Source organism: Cygnus atratus, chromosome 9, assembly GCF_013377495.2.
Source record: "Cygnus atratus isolate AKBS03 ecotype Queensland, Australia chromosome 9, CAtr_DNAZoo_HiC_assembly, whole genome shotgun sequence".
Classification (NCBI taxonomy): Eukaryota; Metazoa; Chordata; class Aves; order Anseriformes; family Anatidae; genus Cygnus; species Cygnus atratus.
The window spans coordinates 1,020,727-1,037,980 of record NC_066370.1 but is presented as its reverse complement, the minus strand read 5'-3'; the positions used below and the strand labels follow the sequence as shown (position 1 = coordinate 1,037,980).

Here is a 17,254-nt window from a genome sequence, read left to right as displayed (position 1 = left end):
CATCATAAGTTTTCCATGTCTGAAGCAGCATTCAGCACAATGACATCACTGCAAAAACACGAGACACATTTCTTAACCAAATAAGAAATGAGCATGCCTTCTTCAGAAAAAGGAAAAACTGAATAACTGTTTCAAAGTTTGTATTAGAAAAAACATTCTGAATGAGACCTCTAAAAGACAATGTAATCATTTTACAAACAGGAAGTATAAGAGAGCTTGGATCAGGATATTATTAATAAAAAACCCAAGCTCCAGTCTTCCCAAAATCCCTCCAGAACACTTTTATAAAAAGGATGGATTTCTCAATTTACAGAGTGCTGCTAAAATCTGGTAAACAAAATTATTCCCTAGCCAGGTCTTATAACCTATTACACCTTAAACCTTCTGTGGGTTTTGAGCATAAGGAACAAAAGATTTTTGGAACTCCTAATATATGCAAGAACTGCATTGCATAGTGTTTTAGACAATCTGCAAAGCTAATTGGCATACCCAGAGCCCAGGCTTCTCAGGTGCCTCAGCACCGCATTAAGGAAAGGTTCTCTCAGTCTTCCAAGTTCAGCATCAGATATTAAACTTCAGAGACCCAAATCATGTCTTAATTATAGCTTAGACACTGGTAAGCAAGCGGTAAGTTATCACAACACGATCTGAATTCCTGAATTTTCTCTTGCAGAACCAATTTGCGTGGAAGTTTACAAGGAGGTTAGTGCTTTCCTTTTTTCCCCAAGGTCACGTCGAGGCCAACCTCAATACGTGACATATGGAGATGCAGAACAAGGCATAAGGGGCTGGGAAGAATGACAGAAACATTTTGTGCTCTCAGAGAATTACAGGTTCTCGGGAAGCACAAGGAAACTTGCAGTTTTGCAGTTGTGACCCTCCCTCCTTCCCCACAGCAGGGCCCCAGCCTTGGTTAAGGAGGACAGGGACACCCAAAGCCTTTTGTGCTGCCACTGCAGCTTCCAGAAGCAGTCATGCAGCTGCTCAAACAAAATGAGGAGCACTGAAAAGCAAGGCTACATGATAAATCACAAGAGAGCCTACAAGCAACTGAGGACACTGGCCACAGTATTTACTAACCTGCAAAAAAGTTCCTAAGACAGTGGAAGGTGCACCCCCCAGAGCACAGGCAGCAGGGCCACCAGCAGGGCTCTGTGACTGTCCTACCTTACCCCAGAGCGCACCCAAGCCAACACACCTTCAGCTACTACTGTGCCGTCTTAAAGGCTGTGCAGTATGAATAACTGGCATGAGAACATACAGTACCTTCACTGTGTAGTTGAAGTGCCTTGCAGTTTGCATGAAGCGGTGAAAGCCATCAGTTTCTTTAGTTGCTACAGTAAAAACTAGGAGTTTATCTGTAAGACAAAAGGAAGGAACACATTAGTAAGTTTTCAGGCCACAGTTATAACAAAAGCACACTGTACAGCACTGGATCAAGGGCCTTTACGACTCGCCTGCATCTGACTCAAAGAGATGAGGCAAAAATTATGTCATATTACAGGCATGAGACGTCATCAGACAAGAACTTCTATGGACAAGGATGCTGCATTTAAAATTATCCTCAGGAAGAGGAAGTAAAGTAATATCTGCTCTGTAAACAACTGGCTCAAGAGATAAAAACAAAGCTAGTATGACTGCTGGACAGGAAGGAATCTTTGAAACAAAAATAGTTTATTACTTCTCCATCTGAGCTAATCCTGTCACCTCTTGTCACATGACTGAATGGTACCAGAGGACTTCACCTAGCAGTGAGCAGATGAAACCAGTCCCCTAGCAGGTTGCATGCAGTGCTTTTAAGTTGCTGGTCAGAGACAAGAGCATGTTTTTTTTTTTTTTTTTTTATTTGTTTTCCTGTTTTATTCAGAATCTGGTGTCTGCAGGTTATACCAGTTGTAATTTTGACCTCTTAACTGCATGCAAGCAAGTGACCCTGCAACCAACTTCCTTTTCATATCCCAGGGCTTTTGACATAGTTCAAGTGAGGCCATGAATTCCCACTACACAGCTTGATATTTTCCCAATTAAACAACTGAACAACGTTCCATACCCTATGCAATATACTGCATAATCGAGGTACATAATTGGAAACTATCAAAAATACAGGACCCCTATCCAACATCAAGTATTTAATCAGACCTGCCTGGATCCCAGAGCACATTGCAGTTCCCCCATTTGGTCTGAGTTCAAGTAACAGCTGCCCTCTGAACAGAGCCCAGGAGATCAGTCCGTACAGAAAGTCAAATTAATCACCTCTAATGGGTATTCCAGACACAGTGCCTGTTGTTGCCTCACTTTCCTATAAAACATCCTCTGGGTTTATCCTCACTAGCACAGTAACACTTGCTAGAGGTGGCTGCTGTGAAAAACATCTGTATTAACCCTTCGGTCTCTTCCACTCTTGCAGACTTCGCAGCCCTCAGATACACGAGAGCTCATCCTGAGTTTATTCAAGTCAACCACTGCTTCCCATTTTATTTTGCTTGACACCAGCAAAATTAACTCACTAGATGATCCACTTCCTCCTTCTTCACAGAAGAAATGCACCTTGCTAGTGATCTGTGTGATGCTCTACAGGCAAGCATGAGTGTATTTCAAAGGGTACCACCAAGCAGTCCAGCAGAGCTAGCAAAAATAGCTGTAGGAACACAGATATAACTTGCAGAGCAACAAAAACATGTTCTAATGAAATTCATATCTAATATAGCTGCAGCAGGCAAACCATGGAGATTTGTCTCAGGAGTTGCTGATTTCCCCACCACCACCACTGAAAGAAGACTTGCTTCAGCATTGGTAAGTCAGTCACTCCCACAAGCACTCCTGCCAGGTCAGACAGTGGTCTGGCAAGTCCATCCTCAGCAGCAGCCATGAGGCTATGTATGAGACAGAGCAAAGATAAGGCAAGTATATAGAATCACAATCATTCAGGCTGGAAAAAACCTCTAAGATATCAGTACTAGGTTGAAGCTTGGACTAGATAAGTCCACAACTAAACCATGCCACTAAGTTCTATGTGCACATGTTTCTTGAAGCCCTCCAGTGATGGTGGCTCAACCACTTCCCTGGGCAACTTATTCCAATGCTGCACAACCCTTTCAGTAAAGATATATAGTATGTATATATGATGCTTTCTCTGCTTTTTCTACCAGTCTCAGTTTATGGGTTTTTGTGACCTGGATGTGGTTTCTCTATACCCTGAACCACCTGATCCATTTCTTTACCTTGCTCTTACCTAGTCATTCACCAATCTGATGTAAACCTTAAGCAATGACAGCCACACGTGCCCAGTACCTACTCCATGAAAACCACAATTTTACTTGTTCAGAATAGACCTTTTACAGCTTTGCAATGGCACTGCCCAAGTTCAGCTGCAGACAGCCCTACCTGCCCTACCCTCATTCATGATTTTGGGGACTTCTCTCATATCCTGCCCACCCAGCTTCTGTGGGGGTGCTCCACTCACTGACTGGTCCTAGAGAAGGACCAAGTCAAGGCCAAACCAGACTAACACTCCTGCAACAGAGCACACAGCAAAGAAACTGGCAGTACTTGAAATGCTTCAATCAACTCAACCTGGATACCCAAAAATTTGGGGAAGACAGTTTTAAAAGGTGTATTACACCATCTTTTTTCCATGAGAGCTAGGAGCCTTTTGTAAGCAAAAATCAGAAGAAAATCCCATGAGTATACCTCAGAAGGGCAGTAGAACCCTCCCAGAGGATTCCAGCACAATGCACTCACAGACACGCTGACTCACAGACAGACATAAGCACAGCAATAATAGTTCATTACGTTCTTTTAAAGTTCACATAATCTAAAGTAATTCTACAGGAGTCACCACAGAATGGATGAAGAACATGATATCTTAGATTATGGCTAAAACAGAACTGATGACAGAAGGTAGGATTTTTCACTATGGAACAGATAAAGGAAAATCTGATCATACCAGACTGCACCACCAAGCCGAGTGAATCCATTACTGACAGTTTCCTAGATGAACAAGAAAAGCACTAACTATAACTGCGAAATTTGGTAGGGGTAGACATTTTTCAGTCTAGTCCTAGTCTTCAGTGGAACTTCCTGAGTAATGCACAGAGCAAGGATCTCAAAACCAGAACTTGACTACATGATGTAAGAGATAAGATACGGACTGCATCAGATCAATCTTATTTTATCCCCCATAGTAACTAAGTCTAACAGAGAGAGTATTAAATAAATATACAAGTACAGTCTGGCAAGCACAAAATAATTTACTATTCTCTATGGGATACCGTTACTCTATTTTAAATGAGACCCACAGTAATTCCACCTACACACTGTTCATGCATTTCAAGACTCACTGTGCAGTCTGGTATGTTACTTGAGTTTTGTGGAATAGGAGGAAAAAAAAAAGATGTGTCAGAGGCTAAGGGATTCCAACCTGAGCTATATAGAGAAAGCAGGCCAGACAAATAACGCAGTTTATATTGACATGAAAATGAAAGAATCTGTATGACGTTCATAGTGAATGAAGCCATCTAAATAGACTGCCTGAGACAGTTTTGAAAACAGTCACAAAACAAACAGGAAGCTATTTTTATAAAGGTTCTGTTTACTTTGGAAATGCATTCTTTTCAGCATACTTGCCAATGTTTTTTGTTGTTGTTTGTGTGTTTTTTTTAAACAGATGAAGAGATTTAAAATGCATTATTTCAATGTCTATGCTGCACTGCCACAGACCTTTACCTGCATGTGGTACTTAAATACTTTTTATGTGCAGCAGAATTGTAATTACAGCATTATTTAGAGTCTATTTAGAATTTGAGATTATTTACAGACTATTTAGTCTTTGGGGTTTTGTTTGTTTTGGTTCTTGGTTGGTTGGTTTTGTGTGCACACAGACTGGCCTGTTTCAAATAAAGAAGCAGAAAAGACACTTATCCTGTAACTAGAGCGCACAAAGAAGACATGGCAGAGTATACCTGCGCCCTGCAGGCCTCGCCATGGCGCTGGCCAGTTTCTCAGACCCCCAGCTACCACTGTGGCCAGGTACTCCCCAGTGGGTGAGCTACAAAATTCTCAGCCTCCACAGAAACACTGTGATGGCCTCCAGCTGAAGCAATACAGCTCTGCTTTGCCACTCAGCTTGGGTGCAAACCCCCACCCTGCCCTCCACCCAGGGGCCTTCCCACAGGAGCTCTGCTACATGGTCTTACACCCAGACTTGAGCTATCTGGCTTCTTCTGTCTGACTGGCCCCCTCATGGGAGGGACAAATGTGCACATGGCAGTTTTCTCCAACTGTAACAGCATCCCCAAAATACAAAAATACAGGAGAAACCACGAACGCAGCAGGCAGCCACTGCCCTGCCCACTCAGGCTGCCCAGCAGGGCCGGCAGCCCACCACAGCCACCATGGCTGTCACTGCAGGGGTCACCACGCCTGGCACCCTCTCCTGCAAGCGGAGTCAGTCTGTGTGAAAACGAAACGCAAACCCTATACTGAGGTTCAACAGGAAGGCATGGGAAGAAAAAAAATCTCTTCAGAGCTTCATGCCAGGTATGAGGGTGCTGAAGTTACTACAGTGCAATTATTCCAGACAGCTTTCAGATAGTTACATTCACAAAACAGGTGTTCAAGCCTGGGAGCATGTTTGGCCAAGAAAAGTATATCCAGTGACAAACAGTTCATTTTTACATGCAAACTAGGAAACGTTTTAGTTCTCAAGTTGTGAAGGACAACATTGCATATAGAGCTCATGCAACACATTAAGAAACCCAGTGAATGTTTATCAAAACACTTCACTCTTTTTGTGCTGCTACTATCAGGGATCTGACTGTATCATAATTATTTATTTCCAGAAATAAGAGCCATAAGGCAGAGCCTTTGTTTGCACTGATTTGCATGGTGAGGTCTCAGCCGGTGCTGCCATGACAGGACTGCGGTAAATTGTGGTGACCTCTCTGCTCATACCTTGGCAAAGGAACAGGCAAAGTGCTGCAGTCCTCACACACCCACATGGTTCTTATTTATCGTGAGTGAACACTGACAGAGATTACTACGTAATTCCTACCAGGGGTTGTGGGCACTAGCACAGTAGCTTTAGAGCAGCCAAAAATGAGGCTGTTGCTTACAGCCACATGGGAGCTGACATTTAGCCCTCAGATTCAACTGCTGGGGACTTCTCTGGGGTAGGCATAAGCTGTAAAAATCAAAGAACACCTGCTCACAGCACCGTGTTACACCATTGAATCCTATGCCTATCTGTAAAACTAGTGGCTTATAATGGTAAATAAATGATGACTGGTTCTTCAAAAATGGTTTGATCCATGTCCTAGTATCTATACAACACAGTCTTATTGCAAAGTAATCCACCAAAGGTTTCCAGCAAACAAATGAACAAATTGCTAGAGGCTATGGAAAAGCTTTGGGAACTAGAGACCTAATAGGAACACCTCCATGGATTTTAAAAACAAATATATACACACTGTCAAAAACAGACCGAGATATTACAATTCTCTAGGGAAAGCCAGGTAACCTTGGCAGTTGTCTGTGTGACCTTAATCCAAGGCGTAGCCTGGGCAGATGCCTGGAGGGGAAAAGGCACGTGGATGCATTCAAGTGCAATAAAGAAGCTATGTAGTTGTCTGTTATTTCTCCCAGACCTCTAGAGATGGGGGAGATAAACAGGATACAATTTTCAAAAAAAAAAAAAAAAAAAAGACTCGATTTAACTTGCCTTTACACCACACTGGAATATGCTTCTCCATCACTGGAGAGATGAACTAAAATGTACCACAGCTGAAAAAGTGTTTTCAGTCAGGATTCCTCCTCTGTCACACATCAAGAGCACAGTCATGAGAAATGTTTAGAAGTATGGTAAACTGAGAAGTAGCTGTCAGAATGACACTAAACAGTCCCAGCTAACCACAGGCTTCTGATTGAACTTCTGCTATTATTTATTATTTCCACAGATTAACTGTTAATAAGAAAAAAAATAAGGAAAAGTTTGTTTGGTTTTTGATTACAGTTTTCAATATGCCTGCTTATTCCCACAGCAGACAACCTACCCCATGGCCAATCACCAGAAACTCAGCAACACCATCCAACGTCTGCATCCAGAAGGGAATGAGAATGTAGCCAGTGGCCCAAATGGAACTTGAGGACTTGTCCTCATGCTATTTTCCTTCCTCATGCACCTCACATAAAGCACAGCAATCAACAAAATGTATGTTCTGAGACCCTTTCAGTAGTCTGAATGAATTAGAAACTAAATGAACAGATAATTAGCAGTTTGCTCATTCTTTCCATCCTCTCTGCTCTTCTGAAAAGGGAACATTTCTGTGCCTAGAGGAGAAATCGCCATCGGCAGCCACGCACACAGCACAGAAACTTGCACACCAGCAGCTCCTGGGGATACCTCCCAGCATGTCACCAGCCCAGGTGGTTTGGGGGATAAGCCATTTTAACATCATTGCCCCAAAAAGTAAGTGGAGTTAAAGAAATATAATAGTGCAGGTTGAGCTGTATGCAGGTCAGCTGGTATGCTGTGAAAGCATGATCCACAAGTCATTCTAGATTTTCTGATAATTTCATGATAAAATAGTAAATTTTGGAAGAATTAAAGGCTATTTAGTAATAGACTACAACTAACCTCCTGTAATTTCTTTAACAGATGAGTTATATTTCTGGAAGTTATCCCAGAAAAATGTAAAATCCTGTCCAATATCTTCCGAACAAGACAAAACTTACAGAGATCCAAACAAGTCAAAGCTGCTATGCCAACTGAGAAGTCAGAATCCTAAAGACCACTTTCAAAACTCAGATTTTTAGCACAAAAGCTTTCACTTATCTTTCAGGAAGACAGTATTAAACTTCTCAAAAGGAAAACTTTTTCCTCTAAACAAAAGAAAAGTTATAGCCTAGACCTTGAATCTTACGCCAAATAAACTTTTGAAAATCCACATACTCTAAAAAGATGAGAGTTGGAAACAGAATAAACCTATCATATGTAATGTAACCATAATTACAAGTTATACCTACATATATATACTTGGCTAATGTAATCTAGCAGCAAACAAATAAGATCTTAAATACACAATGTGAAAAACAAACTTTAAACACATACGTCTACCCCATGGTACTTTACATGACTTACAAAGAAAGCAGTAAGCAAACTTAAAGAGTTTCTGGTCAAATAAAGCTGCTAGCAAAACGAGGTGAAAGAGAGTCATATAACACTGTTTATTTCACCCCAGATTTTCTGAATAGCACTGAATGTACTGAATAGCCAGCATGGTCTTTCTTAAGAAAGCTGTCCCTAGCCAGGCAACAGGACTAGTAAAGGCAGAAAGCCTTCAGAAGCCGTCTAGGGAAAGAAATATAAAGTGTATAGAATGTATGATTTCCCAAACAGCTGGTACTGTTGCAACTTCCTCAGTAACAATACACTTTGCCTGCTACAACCTTCTGCTACTTCTCATGTTGTGTTTTTTTTTTTAAAGGAACAAAGAAGCTGCGCTAGCAGAAATTAGTGCTTACAGTAAGCAAAAGTTGCTCTGAATTTTCTCATAATACAGAACTTATACTAGATTAGCACTTACTAATACACTTATTTTTCACGCTATGTGAAATTGATGCTCTACAACTTAGGAAGAGATTTAACATTCAAGAGTCCCATTATTGTTGAAAAAACATCCAGAATCTAAATCAATCTATAAACAGGCAAACAGTGCTGGCTGTAACAGTGCATTTCAGCATCTAAAGTCTGCTATGAAAATAGTAAAGATTCCTCATACAAAGAAATCCTCTCCCTTCAACTCGCAGCCCACAGGGTGCAGACAGGCAGTTCCCTCCTCCATATGTCCTGGCTCTGCAGCAAGCCTGTGGTGCTGCTGCTTGCTGCCTGCCTTCTACCACATCATTTCTGGTGTCACCTCAATACAGCATCTGAAATGTTCACATGGAAGTGACCAACTGTTGAACATAGCTGGTTTGAAAAATAATAATGAAAAAACACCACTCTGTGAGGCACATACACACTGTCAGATAAAGATCAGCAGCTACTCCCAATATTAATACTTAACCATTTTTAGAAAACATTTGCAAGTTGGTTCCGCCTCATCTATTACATATATATATTTAATTATTTTCAGTTCAGTAGTACTGCTGGGACAGTCAACACAGGCTCATTAGGACCTGTGTGTGCACTCATCAATCACCACAGCGCTGGCCACTGCTCAGGCCCACACTCCTCCTAACGCAAGACTTCCTGAACAAACCCAGGCACAAGCTGCAGCACTTACAGGTTTTTTCCACCAGCTGCAGGAGACTTGGGTGAGACCCTGTTTACTGAATCAGTCTGTAGTAGAACAAAGATAAGACCTATTTCTTAGTCTCCAGACAAGGAAAAGAACTATTAATGAATAGTTGCACATGGTATCTTTGCAAAGCATGAAGCAACTCTCCAAGGAGAGCTGCACAGCTTCCTGACATGCAACAAACAGATTGGGTGATGGGGTTACAGCAGTTTGAGTGCCCAGATGGCAGCTAGACACAGAAGTCCCTCTGAGAGTGGCAGGGTTGGAGCCACAGCAGCGGCTGGGCATGTTCGTGCCTGTTGGACGGTCTGGCTGTGATCTGCCACTGAGGCTGCACAGCTGGGGCCAGGGGACAACTAACATCAGCTGCCCGAGTGAGAAAGGTTACTCAGCTTCCACCTTTCAGTAGCCTCACCCTCTGTCTCTCTCATAAATGTGTATCTGGAGAAGAGCATGCTGCTGGCTAAGCTGTTATTCAGCAAGTCCAGCTGTTTAAACAGCCGGTCACACACAGCACCAGACATCATTAAATCTTGGTTTTGGACAGCTAAACAAGCCATCAGTGAAACTCTGCAATTAAGATTTGCAATTATGATTTCTCCTTTGACTAGTCTTTGTTTAACAAAGGAGAAAGTGGAGCTGGAGCTGTCTTGAAGAGGCATAACCAACCTGGATGCCTGCACCCGGCCTGCTTCCAGACACAGGACATTCAAAACACAGCCTCTGATCTCCACAGCCCAGCTTGGACCATTTCAATAACCAAACAGAAATGCAGGCCCCACAGCCCTGGGAGGAGAAAACCACACTTTTCAGAGGCCTTTTCTATGTGAAAGAGGGACTGCAACTCCACACTTGCAACAGAAAGAAAGTGCCTGTCTCAAGTGAGCCAGTCCTTCAAGCCACAGAACAGCACCGAAGACTTCTGTCCTGCTTCTGACACCAAACACCAGGACACGGTATGAATGATGTGTATTTCAAGGCACTTTTAACATCAAACATCTGACTAGCAACCTCAGTTACTAGGTTTATGGACCCGGTCCTGATCTTATGCAAACACATGTACAGTTGTTTTACAGTGATAAGAAATAGTAAATTGCTTATGAAAGCCTAAAGAAATACTTTGTTGTATTAAACTTTCATGCTAGATTCAAAATTAAGCAATCCAGTTTCACTTTTTTTTTTTTAAATGGCAAAGCACTTCAGTTGCTAAACAACAAGATACATTTATCTTCTGCACAGTTGATTTCAGTGAGACCCTCTGGTGGGCTGATTCAGTACACTGACACTTAGAACCCCCCAGGTACAAAATTAACTCTCAAAGGAACAGCACTTAAACACCAAATCTGTTTTTGTTTAGCACTTTCCTGTCTTTTTTCTTAGTTTGCATTTTTTCCCTGATCAAATGTCTGCATTACTTATAAATACTGCATGTGTCAGCTTTAAAAAGCTATTTGCAGTTACATTTCAAGAATCAGTACTACCATCAAAAAGGACACACACCCATGTCCTACATCTGTTTTCTAAGAAAATCCACAGTGGACCAATAGAGTTGCAACTTATTACAAGGAAAAAAAAGTGTTAGAACATTTTCAAAGGATAGCCTGAAAGAACTGGTGGGTCAACCACTAAAAGTGATTTTTTTTTTTTTTTTTTTTTTTTTTTTAGAGTTTTCCTATAAATTAGGATGTTTTAAGCCAAGGCAGAGTTCTACTGATTAGCCTTAAACTATTAAAGAAGTTGATCGGTAATTACTTTGTATTACACCACAAAAACAGTTGTGTTTTAAAAGAAATTTAAGTAATCCACAGCAATCTACAGTATCTTTGATTTTGATTTGAGTAGGAACAGATTGAAATGATCATATGTTAACTGCATAGTTTATCTGCCAATAATCTAAATAGTTCAACAATTAGTAGATACCTAAATTTCTGCAGTCAGTGCTCATTTTGAAGCAATATGAAGCTCTTAATTAAAAAAAAAAAAAAGACATGCAAGCAGACAATGAGAACATGGAAAAGGCAGATTACTGTCAAGATTACCAAATGAAAGATTTATTCTATTTCTTTGTGTTTGTCATCCCTCCCCACCCCCCCCGCTGCAAATTATAACATGAATTCTAGCTCCTCAAAAGAAATAATCTGTTGATTTTATTTATGTAGTCTCCTCATGGCCAGTATAATCCCTACTTTTAAAACTGAATTCACCATAAAGAAATACTGAAAAGCAGTTATATCACAGAACTTACAGCATAAACACCACAGTAGTGTCAGACTGTGCTTGCAAGCACATATTCCTCGATGATTAAGTGTCACTTATTCTATAGAGCTATGACATTCCTACGCACAGACACATTCCTGTTACTGATCTGTTTGGTCAAGTTGTGCTCCGTGCTGAAGGGAATTATGCTCTGTGTTTAAATTAAGAGGGAATAAAGATATTCTTGACTTTCAAAATCTCTCTCCTTGCTGGTCCCTCAAGAACTATAAAAACAGACATTAAAAATGAAAATAAAAATGCCCTTATTGTGACCATAACTGCTCTTCATGCCAAGAGAAATTACTTGACACACTGCTCCAGTGAATTAAGTTTTAAACAGATTAGCAGCTCAACAAAAATGGAAAGGTGTTCCTTCTGATCATGCAGTGTAATAGCAGTAGTTCAACAAACTAAACAGCTCCCTATGAAAAGGCTGAGTCACTTAAATAAGCAGGAGTGATGGTGAAAAAAAAGACAAGAACTCAGACATAAATCATGACTCTCCAGAATATTCAACCAGCGCAAAGAAAGATTTAAGAAATAATCTCTTAGTTTAGATCCTTGACAGGAACATTTCAGGCAAAACCTTCCTGGCTAGCATAACATGGTGGTCATTCCACTGCACATTTACACAGTAACTTACAGGACCAAGTATTGATGATAGATGTCACAGCTGTTTTACTTTTTCCTGTTTTAATTAGAAATGCGTTTTGCTGGTTAAAGTTTCAGTGATCTTACTTGACTGCACTGCATATCACAATGAGAGCAATATCATATCCACCACTGTGGTCTACCTCCACCTAAGGAAAGTAAAAACCTGACCAAAAAGCTCAAGTTTATTACTATTATTTCTTCTCCATCAGAGGCTTCCATTGTGCAGCCTCTCAAACAGGTGCTACAAAGACCTCAGACTGCCAACACAGTGTTCCTTCACACACAGCAATGTTTTCAAGGGGAAAACATGTGATGGAAGGATGACTTTGTTGCTGTACCCTGACCCCAAATACTCCCCGGAAAATCGTGGTGAAGGTGCCTGGCACACAGGTAAATCAGCATGGCCAGGGCCCCGGGCACAGCCCTGCCTTTACCCCTCACTTGTCAGAAGCACGTCGCAGCGCTCTCCTACTGTCCTCACAGGCACATCCTGTACAGAGGCACAGACCTCCTCAGGGACAGCACCAGCACAGCATCACAAGCTCTTGCAGCAGTTTCAGATACTGTGGTGACAAGCTAGGACAAAAGCAGTATCACACAGAAGCACGAAACAGAAAACTAGGCAAGAAGAAGGTGTGGAGTGCCATACTTACAGCCTCCACCAAACAGTCTTTCAGTTCTTTCAATATGTGTTTAGATGCTGAAGTGATTAAATCCCCTTGCTTCTTTACTAGAGAGCCTCAGTGAAAGGGCTATAATCGCTGTCAGTCACAGTCATCAGTTTGGCCGAGCTCAAAATAAGTCAACAGTAATGGCAATAGTACATGCTGCATCTCTGGTGAGCCCCCCCACAGCTACACCCGTTACCTGCTATTGCCCGAAGTGCTTGCAGCCAGCACAAGAAGCCACATGGCCTGGCCACGTCAGCACTGGAAGCCACCTCTGCTCCCTGCAACAAACCCCAAATCCCCACCCCTGCATTTGGGGGAGCACACACAGATGGCAGCGACCCACCCAGCCAGCTCAACACCTGCCAGTTCGGCGCTTTTACAACCCATAGCAGCGACAGGACCACGCAGCCAAGTGACCAAGGCCACTGCCTCTGGGGAACGGACCCAATAAAGGCAGGGAAATTCACATTCTCAGTGGGAACTGAGAATGAAAAGTGTCTTTACCACTCCCTCTCCACATCTCCTTCAGCACTGAATGGTAAGCAACAGGTACACTATAAGCTTGGTGCAACAGGAATACACCGATGCCATTGTTCTACACTAAAACTTCTGTGTCTTCATCACCCAGGAGTCAGCGTCCATGTACACACACAAAGAATAGAGAGAAATAGACTAGACTAGAAAGTAAAGCTAGATTCCTAGAACTGAAAGCACACTAAGGGGCTGTTCCTCTTCAAGCAAACACCACAGACTTGGGGATAACATTTAATGGTTAAAACTGGATTGAAAACAAGCAACGCAGCAGGCAGCAGCTGGGGTCAAGAAGCTACTCAAGGAGTGGTTTCCACTCAGCAGTTCACTACAGTTCAATACAGACTGTTTTTGAGTAACATTTTTATTATTTATCTAGATGTAGCAGTCTGTTTATAGTTTGCTGCATCACAGTGCAACATCCACCACTCTGAACTACACAGTCTCTGATTTTCACACCTTTGAACACCAGCAGGATTTAAAACCAGAACTCATTACTAGGCCAGCCATTAGCTTACATCAGCATGAGATCCCACAGCTAAAACACCTAGCTTAAAAACGCATTGAATAGATATTGCAGAGAACAAATGTAACTGTGATTGCTACAACTGACGGCCAAGGAAGCCTGCCCTACAGTCTCCCTGCCCTGACCGCAGACACAGGAGCTGAGTGTTTTGCCCAACACACGCCCTAGGAGGCTGCAGCTCTGCGGGCCTGCCGTGGCCGGGACAGAGATGCTCAGGGCATCCATAGCGTGAACAGCAGCGCACACTGCAGCCTTCAGGGAACCCCGCAGAATGACCAAAAGTAGCAAAAGAAAAAAACTGGGCATGAGCAGCGCCTGGTATCCATCCACGCCAATTTTTTTTCTTATGCTGGTTACCAGCTAAGGCAGCAGATTTCCAGTCAAAAATCAGAACTTGCTGGAAACAAGATCGCAGAAAGGGGAGCTTCTTTCAGCACACCAAAAAGAAAATTAAGCCAGATAATAAAAATAACTTGATTACACTCTTGAGTAAACAAGGCAGGAAATAAAATTACTTCAGATTTCATGTGGTAACAGTCCAGTGGGATAGAATACCTTTCTATTTCTAGAACAGAGAACAGAAATACAGACTCTAAAGCAGCACAGGACATATGTTCTGGCATATAGTTTAACACACATGTGTTTGGTCACCTCTCTTTCTTTGAGGGAATTTCCTGTATACATTCTTTTATTTTACATGCTGAAGATAAAATTGCTTTCTACCTTCTGGCTCCTCGAAGCCAAAGAGACTACAAAGCACAAGGAGCAAGGAGAGAGTGAGACTCCAAGGACCAGCTTGCTTTTTGCCTGAAGAAGGGCACTTCTCCAGGAGCTTCTAGAGTTCAGGGCAGAGGCGAACGGGCTGTGCTTTCCCTAGCAGTGGAAAAACCCGTGCCCATCACCACCTTGTCGGGGATAAGGGAAGAAAGCGAGGGGGAGGGAGAAAGGCAGAGCCTCTGGCTTCCCAGCAGGGGATCTATTTTTACCCTCGTGCCTAGGCTGAGCCTCGCATCTCTCTGCGGGTGCCGGCGCTCCTTCCGACAGCAACCCGGGGCGCTGCCGACCCCATAAAGTATGCGCACGAATTAAGCAATTAATCCATGACCGCGGCAGCTCCCAGCCTGCGCAGCGCGGCTCGCGGCTCTCCCTCCCGCACCGCTCCGCGCCTCACCTGCGGGGCCGGGGCCGGGCCCGGGGCTGCGCTCCGCCGCCGCCGGCAGCGCCAGGGCGAGCAGCAGCGGCAGGAGGAGGCGCGGGGGCCGGGCTCCGCTCCTCGCCATCTTCCCCCTCCGCACCCGCCGGCCTGCCGCCGCTCCCCGACGGCTGGGGTGGGAAAGAAAAAATATTTAAAAAGGCGAAAAAAACGGTGCTAGGAACCTCCGCGGTGCCGCTCCTCCTCCTCCTCCGGAGTGGGCAGGAGGCCAGGGTGCCGCCGCCCGCCCCAGCCTTTATAGGGCTCCGGGAGCGCAACGCCAGCCGCTGCCGCGCCCGGCCGCACGCTGCCGCCGCCACCACCGCCGCCGGGGGCGGGGCTGCCTCATAAATCACGCCCTTTTGCCCACTAAGCCACGCCCCTTTTGCCGATAAACCCCTCCTTCTGCGTTAAGCCCCGCCTGTGAGTCGCTAAGCCCCGCCCCCTGGCCAGAAGTGTCCATCCCCACGCCGCAGTGACCCACGTGTGAGGAGGCACGTTGGGTGGAACAGCAGCTGGCGGGCCGTGGATTGCGCCTTGGAAATGTTCAAGCAGTAGGGCTGGATCCAAAAGAAAAATCAGTGCTGAAAGCAGGATTCATGTATTTAAGCCCCACTTGTGTAACAGTCAGGGAGACACCTCATTTTTTATCTTGAATGGTTCTATGGGCCTAGCAGATGGGCTTTTTTTGGACCCACGGATTAAAAATTAAAGAAAAAAACAAGGGTGAAAGAAGGGAAAGCTTGACCCTGGCTCCTGCAGCAGTAAGAACGGGATGCTTTTGCCTGGAAGCCAAAGCAAAAACCAGGCCCAGCGCTACGTGCCCAGATGCTTTCACAGTTCTTTGGCAGGACTCGCTCTGTCCGGCCCAGGCAGCACACAGGGCACGGGGGGAGAGCGAAGGAAGAGGGCAGGTCCTTGGTCCCACCAGCTCCTAGAGCAGAGAAAGCCCCATGACAGTGGGGATGGGGAAACGCTGAAAACCAAGTAACACAATGGTGAAGGCGCGGTTGGTAACTTCAGGAAAACAGCAAAGCCCCTCACGTTCTTGTGCAATTACTTGTGACCTACTTTCTCCTGCCACCCCTGTCAGACAGGCAGAGATTTACCAGAGAACAAACATCTTCTGACTGCAAACAGCATGAGCACAGCTCTGCACTCACCCACGTGCGGCCTCTGCTCACTCTTCCGAGGAGCAGCTCTGCTGCTGCTGAGTGCTCCCCCGCGCTACACAGGCTGCGCTGGCTGCTGGCGAGCAGTGCCGTGGCTGGGATGACACTGCAAGCACTTCTCTCTTGGTTGTTTTATTTATTTTTTTTTTAAGAAAAAATAAATAAATATCAAGTAAGAAATTGGGCCTATGAAAAGTGAAGATGGAAAAAAATAGTTACTATGCTACAGCTATAGTCTTAAGGTAGAAAACGGGTAAGCAACTTTTAGAAAGAGGTCCTCAACAGATCAAACCTCACCTCAGATCCAGAACAGCTTAACAGTAATACTTGTACTGAGAGATATACAGAGTGTGTCATTAACAAGCTGAAAAATAAGAAGTCATCGAGAAGGAATTAAATCAAAGGAGACATGTAGAACACTTAATACTACCAACCGTGAAAGAAATGACAGACTTCTTCTGTAATGCCTGAGGGGAAAAAGGATGGTTGGCCACCATTTCAGAATACCATGGAGCTGAGGTCATGGCTCCCACAGATGGGATGGGACGGAAAGCAGGCAAAGCTTCAGCCCTTAGGGTTGAGGGTAAAATCATCAGCTGAGTGTCATGTCCACACGCAGTGCTCTGAGGAGCCACAGCCCGGCAGCTCACCTCTAGCAGCAGCAGCAGCAGCTAGTTTCAATGGAGATTGATACGCAGGTCCCAAAACAACACCATTACCTGGACACCACTGAACAAAACAGGAGGCAGCATCTCAGAGAAACCCTAGGAGTATTTTAGGTATTAGGAGTATTAGGTATTTTGTTATCAAAAGTGCAGGTAGACAGTAGCAGGGGAGAATGAAGAGTGACAGAAGGATGTAAATATACAATATTGAAAGAAAAGGAGATAGCTGGCAAGGACAGATTTCTAATGCGTAACAAAAATGAGAGGAGAGAACAGTGATAGAAACAA

The 17,254-nt window shown here is 43.8% G+C and overlaps 1 protein-coding gene across 2 annotated transcripts in view; it reads right to left on the bottom strand.

The window, feature by feature from the left end:
* Positions 1-15,476, bottom strand: part of PLOD2 (procollagen-lysine,2-oxoglutarate 5-dioxygenase 2) — a 50,708-nt gene extending 35,232 nt beyond the window's left edge. Inside the window, exons 1-2 of one of the 2 annotated variants that reach the window (XM_035544695.2) lie at positions 15,109-15,476; positions 1,267-1,358 (exon numbers count right to left, since the gene is read on the bottom strand). In XM_035544695.2, coding sequence (XP_035400588.1) covers positions 1,267-1,358; positions 15,109-15,217 — 201 coding nt within the window. In that variant the 5' untranslated portion in view covers positions 15,218-15,476. The remainder of the gene's footprint in view (positions 1-1,266; positions 1,359-15,108) is intronic. The other variant, XM_035544694.2, reaches the window with a different exon arrangement.
* Positions 15,477-17,254: the final 1,778 nt, after the last annotated feature.